Raw genomic sequence first — 16798 nt, forward strand, 5'->3', positions numbered from 1 at the left:
TGGTTCAGCTGGCATCACAGCCCTGGTTAGATGGCCACAAAGAGCCAGGGCAGCTGCACAGGAGGTTTTGCAGCACAATTGAGCACAATTGCAAATATCCATCCTCAGCATCCCCTGCAGCCCAAACTGCTTCAGAAAAGGAACAGCACGGAGCAGGGCCTTTGATGGAAGCCCTTGTAGAGCCTGTGTCAGTTTGTCTTGTTTTGAGCCAAAACACACTCTGGACTTTGAGCGTTATTTTTGCTTATGTTTAATTGATTAAATCACTCTCCCCACAAATTTCTGAGGTATCTGAGAAAGGCCTGCATTAAAAAAAGTGCATGAATCAGTTGTCAGTATGGATTAAAGGGTACCTGCAGCTATTACAATGGCAAATCCACCTGTATCTATTTTGGATGTTTTGCTGCTAATTTATTAAAACCTTCTTGACTAGGAGTTACCTTCATTAGCAATAATTTAACTTTTGATTTGAGATTAGTGATTCAGAGATGAAGCAGAGCTATATGATTAGATGGTCCCTTTCTGCCTATATTTGTGGCAGTTCTACTGGCAAAACCCAACTATTTTTGCTGAGAATTCATTCACAATACTTTTCCTCAATTGGAAAAATATAGATACAGCCTCAATCTGATCTGTATGTAGTTTTTCAAGATGAAAGGGCAAAAGATGTGTTTCTGAGAAGTATCCTGCAAGTTAGAGAATACTGGATATCACCATCACAAGGTAACATTTATGTAAAAAGGAGTTGCTGTTCTGCCTTGAAGTGAGCCTTTTGTTTTTGTTTAAAAAGAAAAAATCAGAGTAGTACAGAAAAATATGGGTCATTTTTCCTCCTTGTCAGCTTGGCTGCAGTGAAAAATTTCTCCATAGTTTTGCTTATAATTCTCCTTGCTAACAGTCATTGTTTAATTTATAAAATAACTGCCAGGACCAACAGGCATGTTTGTCTCCTTTCAGAGGAGTTAAACAGCAGAGAGTTTAAAAAGCAGATACTCCATTAAAATGAGTTCATATCATATCTATTCAGACCTTACAAGCCTTGGCTTAAAAGCCTAATCCGTTTGTTTCTCTCAGACTCCTTTACATCTTGCCTTGATGAAAGGGGATGCACTGAGTGCATCCCAGCAGTGATAAGGAAAGCAGCTTCAGCCCCCTTATCAAAACACACAGGGAAGGAAGGAAGGATGGTCCTACTCAGGCAGGTGTTATTTCTCTAGCTCATCTAAACTTTTCATATCCCAGGCATTTGCATTTTCCAGGCATTCTCTCCTAAAGGATGAATCAGTGTCCCCAGCAGCCCCAGGGTGGGAGAAGGTAGCATTTATGTAAAAAGGAGTTGCTGTTCTGCCTTGAAGTGAGCCTTTTGTTTTTGTTTAAAAAGAAAAAATCAGAGTAGTACAGAAAAATATGGGTCATTTTTCCTCCTTGTCAGCTTGGCTGCAGTGAAAAATTTCTCCATAGTTTTGCTTATAATTCTCCTTGCTAACAGTCATTGTTTAATTTATAAAATAACTGCCAGGACCAACAGGCATGTTTGTCTCCTTTCAGAGGAGTTAAACAGCAGAGAGTTTAAAAAGCAGATACTCCATTAAAATGAGTTCATATCATATCTATTCAGACCTTACAAGCCTTGGCTTAAAAGCCTAATCCGTTTGTTTCTCTCAGACTCCTTTACATCTTGCCTTGATGAAAGGGGATGCACTGAGTGCATCCCAGCAGTGATAAGGAAAGCAGCTTCAGCCCCCTTATCAAAACACACAGGGAAGGAAGGAAGGAAGGATGGTCCTACTCAGGCAGGTGTTATTTCTCTAGCTCATCTAAACTTTTCATATCCCAGGCATTTGCATTTTCCAGGCATTCTCTCCTAAAGGATGAATCAGTGTCCCCAGCAGCCCCAGGGTGGGAGCCAGCACTGCAGGGATGGGCTGAGCCATGCTGTACAATCCCTGCAGCTCTCCCACCACAGCAGAAACACAAACAGGGGACCAGAGGAGTGTCCCTGCACCTCACACAGGGGTCACAGAGCTCCCTGACCAGGGATGAGCCCAGGACAGTGCAGGGAAGGGAGGCAAAACCCTGGGCTGGGGTCTGAGGAGCACTGGATTTTCTCTCTCCTCCTGCTCCCCTGTGGGTTATAAAGCAACTGACACAGAGACAACATCACAGCATCATCCTGCATTGCCTGCCCTTGATCATAAAACACTTGAGTCCTGTCACTTCCCACTCGTGTGTGCACCCAGCAACCCACAGAGAGAGAGCATCACTGATCCTGCCCCTCTTTTTCCCCTCTGAATGACCACTCCCAGCCTCTGAGAGGGTTTCACAGGTGTTCTCACCTCAGCAAAGTTTAATCAAGGATTTTTCACAATAGTTGAGCTTTGGGAGGCTGGAAGCACCTTTTACTCCAGATCTCAGCTGTCCATCAGCTCACTCAATAGTTCTGAACAGCAACTTGCTCCCAAGAACAGCCATCTTCTTTTTTTTTTTTTTAAATCTTTTGTTAATGAGTAATTCCACATGCTCCTTGAAGTGAGTGAGAAATGATTATTTGATTTAGGATGCTCTCAAATTATAAGTAGCCCACAGTTACTCTAAGTGTATGCTGCATGTTTTTCTCAATGAAGATTAATGCTATTCTTGCCATGGGGCTATGTAGGAAGGAAACATTTGTGCAACAGCAACTTTTAAAACTTTCCCCAGATTGATTTATATGCTTATTTGTTTTCAACTTCTGGGCTCTTGCAAATGATGTCTTTAGTCTTCTGACAGAGTACTGGCACCCAGTGATTTACAAATGGCTAAAAGCAACTGTGTGGAGGGAAGATTGTCTCTTGACCGTAACTGAGTAAAGGAGTTTGTACAAACTAAGCTAAGCATATAGATTTAAAGTCATTATGTAAAGCAAGAAATAAAATAGTCCAACAACCAAAACAAAATGCCAAACAGTGAGTTAAAAACAAGGATTAAACTTGCCTTCAGCTACACAGGAAAAATCGTGCTTATAGGAAGGCAGAGTTACTGAAATGAGGTATTGATTTTCTGCTGAAAGAATTGTAAGCATAAAAGGACAATTAATTTTTAGACTAAGCTAATGGTCACATTATTGCTCTCTGGGTGTAGCAAGAAGCTCATCTGTCTGTATCTATCTGCAGCATTTGACTCCTGTGCTCAGAAGCAGTGAGTTTTTAATCAAAACTAGATTGTTAAGAATATTAGAGTATGATCAAGTGTCCAGGCTATTCCTGTAGATATTTGAACTTCAAATTGAAGGTGACTTTGTATGACAAACACACACAATGCCTCTCTGGAGCAGCATCCTTCCTGGCCTTCACCTCTGGTCCCTTGCCTGAGCACACCCTGTCCTGCTGAGTCCCAAACAAGGGTTTGGGGCTCATCTTTTGGTTGTTCTTCTCAGCCTTCCCATCCTACACCTTAGAACTCCTTTCCACAACAATGTGCAAAAAGCCAGGTTTGTCATCCAGCAAGCATTGCTGGCTGAAACTACTTTGAGTGCATGTAAAAAAGGATATTATCCCAAACCAGACAGACTTTAAAAAAAATGCAAATAATTAATAGTTTTTTAAGTCCTGGTGTATCAGCTCAGATAAATCAAGCAGTCTTGTCTAAACAAACCATCCAAGCCCTAAATAAATATGCAGACTCCTGAGCAGGATCAATTCAAACCTGGCTGATCTTTTGCTATGATTTAAAAATAGGATTTTCTGCTTGTTTAAGAAGAACTATTGATATGACCTCGGGCTTGAACACTGCTTTTCCTCTCATAAACCTTCTTGCAGGGAATGTGTGCCAGAGGAATCCATCCTGTGCACGAGTGGCCCCAGGCTGTCCCTGGAGCTGAACGAGCCCGTCCCGCCCACATCCCACGTCAGGAGCAATTGTCAATTATTATTATTTTCCAGAACACCCCGGTGAGAACTGCTTCCAGGTCTGGGTGGAGGTGAACCTGAGCAGAGCCCGGACGCCGTTAAAGCGCCACTGACCGACAAAACTTTTAAAATATGACTGCAGGGAGGATTTTATCTCCACAATGCTGCCATGCTGGGATGTGACAGGCTTCCTACCCAGGGCTGGAAGGTATGGATCTGCTTCATACATGAAATCTTGTAATTTCCCTTCCCTTCCCTCCCTGTACATCTAGGAGTAAAGATTAAAAAAAAAACAAAACAAAAAAACCAAAAACAACAAAAAAAAAAACCCAACAAACCAAAACCAGAGACTGTTTTGAAATAAATCCTAAAGGATGAGATGAGGTGAAACGTGATTAACCAGCACAGGAAACAGCTCTCTGCAATGTATGTGGTTCATTATCAGTTTATATTTAAAGTGACAGTGCCAAGATTGTCAGCTTAGGGAAAAAAAACCCCAAAAATATATCTTTTAAAGTGTCTTGCATAGGTAGGGCTGACTGCAAAATTCAGGCACACTGATGAGCACAAATGTTACAGAGAGCCTGTAACAGAGCTGGAACACTAAGGAGAATGCCAACATCCTGCATAAAGTCATAAAAATTAAATATAATCTCTCTTCTGTAGCAATCCCTCATGAAAAGGGCTCTGGGAAACAAAACAAGCAGCAAAGATACAAAACACGCCAGGGGAGCAGGGCACCAACCCCTCTGAAGAGACACAGCTGCTGCCTGGTGCTGGCCCTCTGCAAAGGGCAGAGTCACTTTTGGTGCTGAACTACCCAGCACAGCTCCATCCCTGGGTGAGCCTGCCTGTGGCACACAGCTACAGCCAGAGAGGTCACAGGGGCAGAGGCTGCACTGCAACACCCAGGGATTTACAGGAAGACATAGATTCAGGATGGCTAAATTGCCTCGTTGGAGCCAGGAATTGTTCTTCTTCATCTTCTGGCTTTGTTTAGACCTAATCACCTTTTCAACAAATCTGAAGAATTTCATAAAACCACAATTCTACAGCTCATTGCTGTCAAGGCTGGGGGGGAAGTAATTTTCTACAATTCAGCTATTCAGAGAAAACTTGATCATTCAAGTGTGAAACTTTATAATTGTTTCTGCTGATTCCCCCCCCCCAAACACACACACACAATGCTGTGAACATCAGCCCTGCTAGTAAACAAGAGCAAAACATCCAGCCAACCAGTCTGTAGCTGGAGAGGGAGCCAATTTCAACAGCACTGATGGATTTCACACACCAGACCAAGAAAAACCGACTGCAAAGCCCCTCTGCTGACCTGCACAGCACATCCCAGGGCTGGGATGGAGGGCAGGTGTGCGGGGAGCATCCAGCATGGAGCCACTCTGCTTCATCCTGGGAGACACTCCACAGCCCACTCCAGACCTGCCTCTACTGCTGGGCACCAGGGCAGTGGGAAGGGCAGTGGAGGCCCTGGCCAAGGAAACGGGAATGGAGCAGGACAAGTTGTGCAGCTGTTACAGGGGTGAGGACCACAAGGAGCTGGCAGGCAGCAGGACACAGCATGTCCATGTGATATTTGGGAGCTGAACTTTCCATTCCATTCCAAGAGGCAACAGTCCTGGTGAACGCTTTTTTTTTAATTTGGGGACTATTTTGCATTTTTTGCACTTGTGAGCACATCTACTTTTGCATTTGGGGACTGTCTCTTGCCTGATCTAGAACAGCAATGAGTTCCAGCCACAATAAAATAATCTGGAGACAGGTGCCCCAGACACAGCCCCATTCCAGCCCCCCGCTCTGCCCAGCCCCATTCCAGCCCCCAGCTCTGCCCAGCCCCATTCCAGCCCCCAGCTCTGCTCAGCACCATTCCAGCCCCCAGCTCTGCCCAGCACCAAGGGTTCCTGCCCTGCCAAGCCTGCTGGAGTGCACCTGCAGAGACTAACAGCATGGAACAGCATCAAGAGCGTGCTGGCCCCAGCCTCCCAGGACTCACAGGAGCCCTCTGACAAGCCAGACCTGCAGAGGAGGCTCCACTCTGACAGATGCAGGTGAGCAGCCAAGCTGAGAGTGAGGACAGCCAAAGCCAGATCCTCCTGGCCAGCCCCAAGAAACACAAGTGACTGCGTGCAGAACAGTGCTCAGCATCAAAACATTACCGAGTTTATGGGGGGACCAGAAGGAGAGAAAACGTGATTTATACAACATCAAGAATACAGCTTTTTTGGAAAAAATATTTCTAGTCCTACTGAAAATGTCTGCTTTTGTCAAAACAGATCAATATAAACCTGAAATCATTGGGTTCAAGCTGTCACCATAATTTACTGTGCAAACCACAGCTCAGATGCCACAGCCTTTCACTCTGCTCTCTGGGTAAAGCCTTCTAAAGCCTGGCTGTCCTTTCCCAAATGTGCTTTTCCCTTCCAGAAGAAGAGAAACATCCTCCAGACACAGTCCTGAAGCAGAGGGATGCAGCACTTAAACCAGACTTCTATGAGATTGAGTGATGCCATTTTGAAGAGAAAAATCTCCAAGGGATAGATCTCTACTTGAAACCTCTGATCATTTTCTGAGTAAATTATTCATCTTTCCAAAGAAAGTACATTTGAAAGAAAATGCAGTTTTTCCTCTAAGATCAGTAATGATGGAAATTACCAGGTATTTCTGCTATTCTGCACCAGGTAACTTAGGGTGAAATAATCCCGCATGGTACAACAGCCAGAATGTCAGAAGGGGGAAAAAAAATTAAAAATCACACCCATCCTTGTTGGACCCTCACAAGAGCACTGCAGGAAAAGACATGGATACATTAGCAGTTTTGATAACATTTCTTCCTTTTGTATTCATAAAGTATTCATACCTAATACTCAGGTTTGCTGACAAACCCTTTTTTCATCAAATGAAGTTATAAACTGCAATGTAAGATCTCTTGGCTGGTGAACTAGAGTGGTAGCAGAGTCTCTTGGGAATATTAGACCCCTGACCAGGCAAGGTGAGCATTACAAGCCTGACCTCACTCCTCAGAGATTTCTTCATGAGCTCCTGGATGTGACTGGTAAATACCTGAGATCATGAGATGTCTGCTTGGTTTCATTCACTTTGTGTCATCAGCTTCTTTCATTTCCCTGCTGCAGGACTGGCTGTCACAGTAATTTCTACCCTTTCAGGAAATTAAAAAAAATCTGACATCCTTGTGCTTAAAATAGATTTAAGAGCCCAGCTGATTTGTACTTGCCTTGTGGGATCTAGGAAGTTGTGAGGCTGGAAAACCACATGAAAAGGAGCAAATTATGAGACGGGGAAGAAACTGTGAGGTTTTAAAATAAAAGGTCTTCAGTTCACCCTGAGGAAGATGTGCAGGGCTCAGGAGTTCAGGAGTCTCTGGGACACCCCCTGGCAGCTGGCCCAGCACGATGCTGCAGGAGCAAAACGCTCCAGGCAATGTGAGCCACCTCTGCAACAGCCCTGCCAGCAGCAGCAGCTCACTGCAAACACAGCCAGGCAAGCTTGTCTGTGTGATAAAGCTGGGATTTCCTCGCTGTGTTAGTGCAGTCACAGAGAGCAGCTGGGCTGTTTGGTACACCAGGCTCACCACATCCTCTCTGCAGCTCAGCATCTTCTGGTTCCCATCTCTCCTCTCCAGAAAGCAGGGACTGCTCTCACCTTGATTATTGCATTTGATTGCATGTCTTTGTTGTTTTGTTTGCTGTAAAGAGGTATTCCATGTTCCTGAGCCTCTACACTGTAATCCCCAGCACTTCTCCTTCCCACCTTGGCCAAGTGTGGATGTCAGGAGAAGTTTCCCCATCCCTGGGCAGTGACTCAGTTCTGTGTAAGGTCAGTCCTCTCCTTCAGCACAACTGTGCAAAGCAGTTCATGCTATCAGCTGGTGAACTGTCCAGAATCAAACTTTCAGAGGGGTTCCATCACTGCTGAAGTAATTTTGGTTATGGATTCAAGTGAGGAGGCCAGAGAGACCTTCAGCTATGCAGACATCTGCAGTGAATAAGATAATTCTTTTTCTAATCACATAGTGACCTGTACCTCTCTGATTGATAAAACATCCACTTAAACATTATATTGCTCCTAAAAAAATCTACTGCCTGGAGAACCTTGAGTACCAGAGATTAAAAGATTATGGAAAATAAGGTTCTAATCACATAGTGACCGGTACCTCTCTGATTGATAAAACATTCACTTATTATATTGCTCCTAAAAAAATCTTCTACTGCCTGGAGAACCTTGAGTACCAGAGATTAAAAGATTATGGAAAATAAGTATGCATAATTTTCACTTTGCTTTGTGCCAGTGAGAGACAGAGAATGTTTGGACAGAGAAGAAAATTGGGATAGAAACAGTCTGCTCTGCCATTTGTCTGATCTTTCACACTAGCAGAGAAATGGAAATATTTTTATGATTAGGAAATACTGAGACAAGAACAGTGTCTGTGCCTCTTTTAGGAGATGATATTTCAAGCGAATAGTGCTCACTCACTATTGCCTATCTTTTCTTTGTTAACATCTCTTTTTAGTGTCTAATATTTTAGCCAGAAGCATTTGTGGGCCAAATTAAGGTGGGGATGAGGTTTCTTCTTCTCACAGCTCTCACTCAGCTGAGCTACCACATTTCCAGTGGGTTTAATTCCCTGCAAGAATTTATCAGACCTGTGTCCAGTACAACCCCTGCTTTTCCCCGTGTCCAGGAGCAGCAATCCCTCGTGCCTGACACCGTGTTTGTTTTGCAGGAGCTTGATGATGTTAGGAGCAAATTCAAAGCCAGATGAAGAGCGGCCCAAGCAATGGAGGTGCCAACCCCAGAGCCCGTGTACGTTGACGTGGACAAGGGACTGACGTTAGCATGCTTTGTCTTCCTCTGCCTCTTCCTGATTGTGATGATCATCCGCTGTGCAAAAGTCATCATGGACCCCTACAGTGCCATCCCCACGTCCACGTGGGAGGAGCAGCACCTCGATGACTGACGGGCTCCCCAGCAGAGCCACGGGATGCTGTGGTCCAGGAGGCCTCTTCCCAGGGGCAGGGCTGGCACACCAACAGCCATTTTCAGATGTGCAGGGCAAAAGCAATATCTCCAAGAGCACATAGTGTAAATTATTTCTGCTCAACAGGTCAAGGTATCAGCAAGCCATTCTGGCAGCAGAGTTTACTACTATGCAGCAACTCTTATTTTATGGTTGTCATTTTAACTCAAATAGCACAAGATTCTCCTAATCTAGTGCTCCTAAGCACTAGATTTTCCTAATATAACTCTTGGTCTAGCACAGTTTGTCCCACCCTCAATATCACCCACAAACCCAGGGTAACCATCAGTACCATGAAAAAGCAACAAGAGTATTCTGTCTTTCCTGGAAACAGATTGCTTCAAATATTCATTGATCCTGGGTCGTTGTGGGTGACCCAGATTTCTTATTCCAGACCATCACTAAGTAGAAGTGCTGAAGTACCTCTGGCTAAGTAGAATTATACAAGAAGATTTATTCTTTAACTCACTTGGTTCTGCACTTGCACTCCCTACCCCACTGCAGCCATATTTCCAGTGACCAGGATACAGAAGCACTCAGACTTAGGGGGTCCTGGACTGCTGTAGACCCCATAGCACCACTTTGCTCTGTCCTAGTCATGCAGAAAACAGCCATTTCCTCTGTCATGGGCCCTTGGATTAGTCAGGCCACTGATTCTGAGCTTGGTAGGCACCAAAAATCCCTGGAGCAGAGCCTGGACACTGCTGGTGTCAACTACATAAAACTTGCTGTGATTTTCAAAGAGTGATTCCACATGCAATTTCACCCTTCTTTTGCTTCAGGTGTACTTCAGTGGGATGAGACAGGACTAGAATGACAAGGACAATAAGCAGAGAGACTTTTCTTCCAGCTTTGTCATTCAGACTCCTCAGCATAACATTTACAGTCACACACAATAATAGGCATTCTACCTCAGAGAAATTCAGCTCCTTCATAGGAAGGTTTTTCCCACAAATTTGTAAGGTACATTTCTTTCTCTCAATTCATTAAGACAGCCATTATGCAAGAAGGCAGAAGTGAACATAGGAGCTTTACTAACATAGGAAATTTACTATTTACCTTTGAAGAGTGGGGACTGCAGCATTCCAAAGTTCTCTATTCCTCAAATCCTAAGGTTTGCTCATGCCTGCCTTTTCTCTCATGACTACAGGTTCAACTTATGGGATTGAAAGGAAGCAATTCAGAGCAGGTGCTGCAAGCACCATGAACAGACAAGGCTTGAAAGCACAAAACTTCAAGAAGGGCATTTCTCCTCCTCACCATCCTACCTGACCCCCAGGTTCTTTCCATGACACTACACACATTGGGTGGGAAAGGTGGAAGCAAAGGCTGTGACAAGAAAATTGGGACACAGACTTTGCAAGGCACTGTTCTAGCTCTGACAGATTTGTTTGATGATCACACAAGCCAATTTTTATGTGCCTCAGTCTACTCATCAGTGAAATGGGTGTAACAATTTCATCTTGTCACAGATCATTTTGTCTGTTTAATAATACCAGAAAGCACCTGGAGAGCCTTAGATAGGGACACAGAAATGAGGTTCTTACTTACAACACTTCCTGCTAAAATCAGCAGGGAAGGTCTGGGTCTTCTTACACTGCAGGATTGTGTTACACAGGCAGGGGACTTGTCCAGACCCCCATTTACTCTCTCTGCAGTATTTTGGGTCAAGCCAAATGGCACCTGGCTTTTTTACGCAGCCCACTGGTTTCTGAGGATGTAAGGTGCTCAACACTGAAAAACAGAGATCCCAAAACAGCAGGCTATGAGGCACATGGAGACTTTTGCATGGATCTTTTGAACCACACAATTTTTGCTGATCTCTGTTGTAGGAGATCCCATTCCTGAGGCAGGAAATTCAAAGATTAGCTTTCCTCCTGATGTCCTCTAGCAAGAGACCTCCACTGCTCCCATTGCCCACTGCAGATTGCTCCTCAGGCTGTTATTTAGCCTCAGCTTCTGCTAGCCAGGTAATCACCAGTAACAGAGCACTTTTTCAGGCTTGAATGTTAAATGCCCATTGTACTTGCAGCAAATCCACTGTTCTCTCTTATTGGCGGGCAAGTCTATCTGTACTATAGGAATGGATGTCCCAGCTCAAAGAACAACACTTCTGTTCCCTGGGCTAAAGTTTGGAACCTGTTTTTTGTCATTAAATCTTGTATCCCTCTATTGGGGCTATTTACAAAACAAGCAAAATAACAAAATTACGTCCAGGCTAGGGACACTTTCAGTGTGCAGGTCACCTGGCTGAGCTCACAGCTGGTGCAGAGCAAGGACAGGGCTTGTCCTCACACCTCTCAGTGCCAATACTCCACTTGGTGTTGATCTGCATGCAGGACCCCTTGGCATTGTCACACGTCACTGACAAGCCCCAGTTCAGCTAAGGACTTATTCAGGTGCTTCAGTTTAACCCTCTGAGCAGGCTGCCCAACTGCAGAGACCAGGGTCAGTCCTGTGGCGTGTTCCTGGCAGGGCAGGCACAGCAGCACACAGCCCTTGGAGGAGCAAAGCCTCTCTGAGAATGAAGAGTTACAAATGCTGAGGAAGCAAATTGACAAATTTGCTTTGCAGGGATGGTTGCCACTGTTTTCTCTTTTTGTCCAGCTGAACAAAACATTTTATGGATTTTCCTGAAAATCCTCATGAAAACACCCCTCCGGGTAGCTTTGTTTTCTAATAAAAAGGCACTTGTCCTCCTGGCATAGCCTGTCAAGTCCATCCTTCTGTTGACAAAAAATGTCTTTATAAAAATCCGGATATTCACATACATGACTGCGTAAAAGTCAATGAGATTGTTTTTATAGTGAAAATGTAAATCTATTGAGCTCTTCACTCTTGTGACCAGTGACAGGACTCAAGCCTGTCTGAGTTCAAGGAGCCTTTGGACAACACTCTCAGGCACATGGTGGCATTCCTGGGATGTCCTGTGCCAGGCCAGGAGCTGGACTCCATGATCCTGATGGGTCTCTCCCAGCTCAGCATCTTCCAGGATTCATTCTAATTTCTGCCTTTCCCCACTGGTTACAATCACACAACCTCACTCCTCTTTAACCAAAAGCAATACTGAACATCATGCCTAAGCCAGACATTCTGAGCTCCTTCCCCTGGAGCCAGGGCTCTCCCAGCCTGGGCAGCTCTGGCTGGTGCCAGCCCTGCAGGCAAAGCTGAGCTCTTGGCCAGGGAAGGTCTCTGTCAGCAGGAGCTGCATCACTGGGCTTGGTAGAAACTCCAGCTGCATGCAACAAGTGCCTCTGCTAGTTTTGGTTCTTTTTTAATCATTGTGCCATACTACCAGCAACTGCACTCAGAGGATGCAAGTCAAACTTGTTGCAAGTGTATTTATCTAACATAATAAACAGCTTCGACATGGAAAACCTCCTTGCTGTCTCTGTTGTGGTTTTCTTACAGTTGCCAGGACATCTTTAAAGATACTCACAACACAAGATGATTTACAAGAAGAGCATACACTCATGACAGCTCTCCTTGGAGAGTGAGAGCAGAGAACAACTCCCTGTGTAGCTGCACCACTACAGATTTTTGGAGCTCAGGGCAGAGCTGATGGAGTCCCAGGTGTTCCTGTGGCTCCGCAGAAGGTCAGCCTTTCCAGAGGGGCTATTTCAGGTTACTCCCTTGGCCAGGAAGAGCACTCAGCTGAGCTTCAGCTCAGTGGGGGACTGCAGCACCTGTATTTCAGCAATTCATTGTCAGTAACAAATTGCATACTGAAAGAAACAGGGCCACTGAGACCAGAATCCCTCCTGCTAGAGACTGAAAATGAGGAGCATGGAGCATCTGTGGGGGTCTCTTTGAAGAAGCTCCAGAGTATGGGATATGCGGGGTAAAAATCACCTGGGGAACTCCTCCTCTTGAAAAAAGATCAAGAGACGAATTGCTAATTCTTTCATCTTGAAAAAAGGCTCTGTTGCCTGAAAGCTGGGTGCTTTATAGATCTGCTTGGCCCTGCAGCAAGTCCTCTGGCAGCAGGGTCTGTGTGCCTGGAACCCAGTTTGCCACAAAGACTAAACCCCACTGATAAATCATTGCTTCTCACCTCGTCAGCAGCAGGGGCTGGAGCCTTTACACTGTTTTCTGTACAGATACTCTGGCTAAGGTAAGAGCAGGCCTGAACTGAGGCCAGCAGCAGCTGAATTTGAGCAGACACCCTGGAAATGTTTTTCTGGAAGAAGCAGGGACTGATGGCAAGCCAGAGACCCACATGATGCTGCTGCAGCCTTCCCTGGCCAAAGGTGTCCCCAGCTTGCTGGGTCATTACAGTCTCAGCAGGCAGCTTCAGCCCAGCCTGCCTCAGCTCAGGAGCCAGCACAGGACTCAGATGGGAAACGCTGTGCTCAGACTTCAGCCATCTCCTTCACATTTAAAAATTTTTTTTAAAACCATTTTCATTAAAAATGGTCAATACCTTGCTAGCCAGGAGGGAAACCCTGCTCACACACAAATCTTTAAAGCAATAAACAGTCTGAAAGTGCTGGTTGCATTTACTCTCAGGTCATCATATATAACTCAATTCACAATGGTGTTAAGAAACATTGAATGACAGAATTCTTATTTACAAAGCTCCATGTTTTGTACTGGAACCTAGCCAGACAGCCCACACAGGGAAATCAGAAACCAAAAATGTATTAAAATTTCATTAAGTGTGCCGAAGCCATAAGGAGTGCAAAGTCTTTCAAAACTTATTTTATGTTTAAGATTGATTGGATTTCTCCTGCAGCTGCTGTCTTGCCTCTGCAGATCAAAGGAAGCACCTGGCAGGGGTGATCAGGCAGCAGAGCTGGGCACACTCCAGCCCCTGCAGCAGATCCCAGAGCCCCCCAGAGGGGTCCCAGGACACGGCAGCTCCAGGGCACCCAGGGCTCTGCAGGGGCTGAGCCCTGAGCACACCTGCCCTGGATCTAGTGCACAGGGAGGAGTGGGACAAGAAACCCTCTCAGTGCTCCCAGCCAGGCCCTCAGTGCTCATGGACCAAGGGGTTGATCCTCCAGGCTGAGCCAAGGGATGCCCAGCTGCCACCTGGGACTTCTGCTCCTGCAGCATTTCCCTTGGACTTTCACTAACTGTGCCAACACCAGCCCTGCCTCAGCTGCTTACAGAGCAAACAGTACTGAGCAAACAGGGTAAAATCAGAAAGCACAGGTCTGGGGTTAAAACCTCATGGAAAACCAAGCCCTTGTGCAACGCAGAAAGAGTTGAGGTGAAGAAGTTCCTGGGAATGAGGGAAGCTGAGAGGGAGGAACAGCTCACAGCAGATTTGTATGGAGCAGCATAATGCCAGTACCTCAGCATGTCCCTCACGTACTTTCAAAGCCTTCAATCAATTTTAAAATCCCAGAAATGATCTCCTCCTTTCTCACTAAGCAGCAACTGTATGGGCATTCTGAACAGAAGCAGCAATCAACCCTGAGAAATGGTCTCCTGCCTCACTGCTTTACACCAAAAGCTACGTGAGGATCACTACCAGCCCTGTCCCTCTTCACAAAGTCACTACCTTGACCCTGAACAGCTACTGAGAGTGTGTTTCACTTTGAGTTATTACTGCCTGGGTAATGAAAGAATTATGAATATTGCTGACCCAAATGCTTACATCAAAACTAATTTTTTTTCCAAAATATTGCACCCATTTCTAATTAGAATCTCTGCAGAAAACTGCTTCAGGTGAAGAGTGCCTGCATTTCACAGCAAAAAAAACATTGGTTCCTTTAAATTCTGAAATACATTTTAAGGGTTTATTCCATGCTTTTTTTTTTGACACTTAATTATACCAACAGCACTATTATAAATTACACCCAGCTTTTTCATTACACACCAACCCGACGATGCTTTGATCTGCAAGAAAATGCATCTCAAAATACTAAACAGTGGCTGCCTTTAGTTTTGCTACCAGCAAAATAACAAAAGCTGGTGGAATAGTGTCAGGCAGGATGATTTATTGCCTCTATGCCCACCCTGAGATAAAGCAGCCCAGCCCAGCAGCAGCTCCTGCACCCCTCCAGGAGCTCCCATCCAAGAGCCCAGCACTACTCACCCCTGGGATCACTGTGCTCCAGCACGGATTGCTGCTGGGAACTGCTGAGTAGGAAACACCAGGCAGGAGAAGGATGCTCCAGGCCAGCACAGGAGCTGTGGTTTCCACTTAGACACGCATTTCCATTTCTTCTGGTCACGAGTGAGGTTCTGTCTCCCCACACGGCGTTGGATGACCCTCAATGAGGCCTCTCAGGTGGCTGACACAGCAGAAAGGTTTTAGTTTTTTCCTCCAGGCTTCTGAAGATCCAAGAAAGATTTTCTTGTTCTACACACAGGTTACAAACCCACAAACTTGGTGCTATGACAGAGTAGTGAAAAAGGAGCTCTGAGTTTGTTTGTGGGTTTTTTCCACTTTTGTTTGAAGTCAGATTATAAGCAAACTAAGAAAAAGACATCTAAAGCAAACAAAAATTAGTAATCTCTAGAAGCAGAGACAGCAATGCTCAACCCTAACTGAAACAAAATCTTCCAGAAGTGCATGGGAAGCTCTTTGCGAAGGCAATCAACCCAACTGGAACTGGCAGTTCAAAAAATAAACTTTTTCCAAGCACCCAGTCAGCCTGTCAAACTGAGAGCACCTAGGCTAAAGCACCCTCTTGCTCCAAGAGCCTGGTCTTTCCACCTGTACTCAGCTCCTCCAAAAAGCAGAAGAAAGCTCCATGACTTTCATTTTAAAGGACAAGGGTGCAAACTGGCCCCAGCTGCCCCAGGAGAGGTGGAGCAAGCGGGAGGTGCCCATACCACCTGTGTGTTTCCCAAAAATTTGGGTCAGAGGCTGCTTTCCCCCAGGCAGTGGGTGCTGCTGGTCCCAGGCCAAAGCTGTTTTGTGGGCAGCCCTGCACATGGCAGCACGGGTGTGCCCTTCCTTCTCCCTTGACACAGGGCACCCTGGCAGGGATGACAATCAGCAGTGCTCTGCCTCCGGGCTCGCTGCCTTGGGCCCCCCCTTCTCCACAGTGCCCTCCCAAAAAGAGCCCACTGCCTTCTTCTGCGGGGGAAGAAAGTGGTCTTGGGCACACAGAAAAGTTTGTCTCCTTTTTTATCATCTCCTGGAATTTTGGCCCCCATCCATGAAGCAGGCAGCAGATGACTCTGAGCTCTGTCCTGAGATTTTGGACTTTGTCCAGCTCACCTCTGAAACCTGCTGTGCCTGAGGTCCTTTCCAGAAATTACCCACCTCCTGGGAATCTGGAACTTCTCCAGATGTCCCCAGGCTAGAGAAGCTCAGCTCAGTCACCTTGGGGCCACGGGGGCTCTTCCCTGCTCCCACCCATCCCCAGCGTGGGGCAGGGGTGCTTGGCCCAGGATGCTCGTGCTCTGGGGCACGAGCCAGCTTGGAAGGATCTGAGGCTGGGTGCCTCCATCCTGGCCAGGTTTGGGGTTTCAGCACCACTGACCTTCTGCCTGAGCAGGCAACAATCCCAAGTCCCACCTGCTGGCAGGAATTGCAGCATCCAGTTGGATCTTTGGGAGAGGAATTCACCTTGGGTGTGTGCAGGACTCGCCTTTACCTTGCTCAAAGTTCAGCAAGAGCCCTATGGATTTACAGTTCCCCTCAGTATTCTTGCACCCAGAAGCCTTGACACCACAGTCCTTCTTGGCTGTGCAGTGTCTTGCATCAAGGTCCCAGCTGATGGCCAGTGACATAATGCCCCAACATCAGCTCTCTGTCACACATTGCACTTCCAGGACATCAGATATGCCAAGGTGCACCTTGGATGTTGCTTCTGCAGAGACATTTCTCTCTTGGATAAATGCTTTGTGTGTCCTCCTGCTGCTGCCAGGAGCAAAGCCAGAGGAACAGGATGGGTTA

General features: G+C 45.9%; 1 protein-coding gene across 1 annotated transcript; it reads left to right on the top strand.

The window, feature by feature from the left end:
* Positions 1 to 8697: 8697 nt before the first annotated feature.
* CTXND1 (cortexin domain containing 1) lies at positions 8698 to 8877 on the top strand. The gene has a single exon (XM_041419038.1). It carries the CDS (start codon positions 8698 to 8700, stop codon positions 8875 to 8877), a length of 180 nt encoding a protein of 59 aa, XP_041274972.1.
* The last annotated feature ends 7921 nt before the right edge of the window (positions 8878 to 16798 follow it).

The sequence above is a fragment of the Onychostruthus taczanowskii genome, unplaced genomic scaffold (assembly GCF_017590055.1).
Source record: "Onychostruthus taczanowskii isolate IOZ18803 unplaced genomic scaffold, ASM1759005v1 scaffold6, whole genome shotgun sequence".
NCBI classification, from domain to species: domain Eukaryota; kingdom Metazoa; phylum Chordata; class Aves; order Passeriformes; family Passeridae; genus Onychostruthus; species Onychostruthus taczanowskii.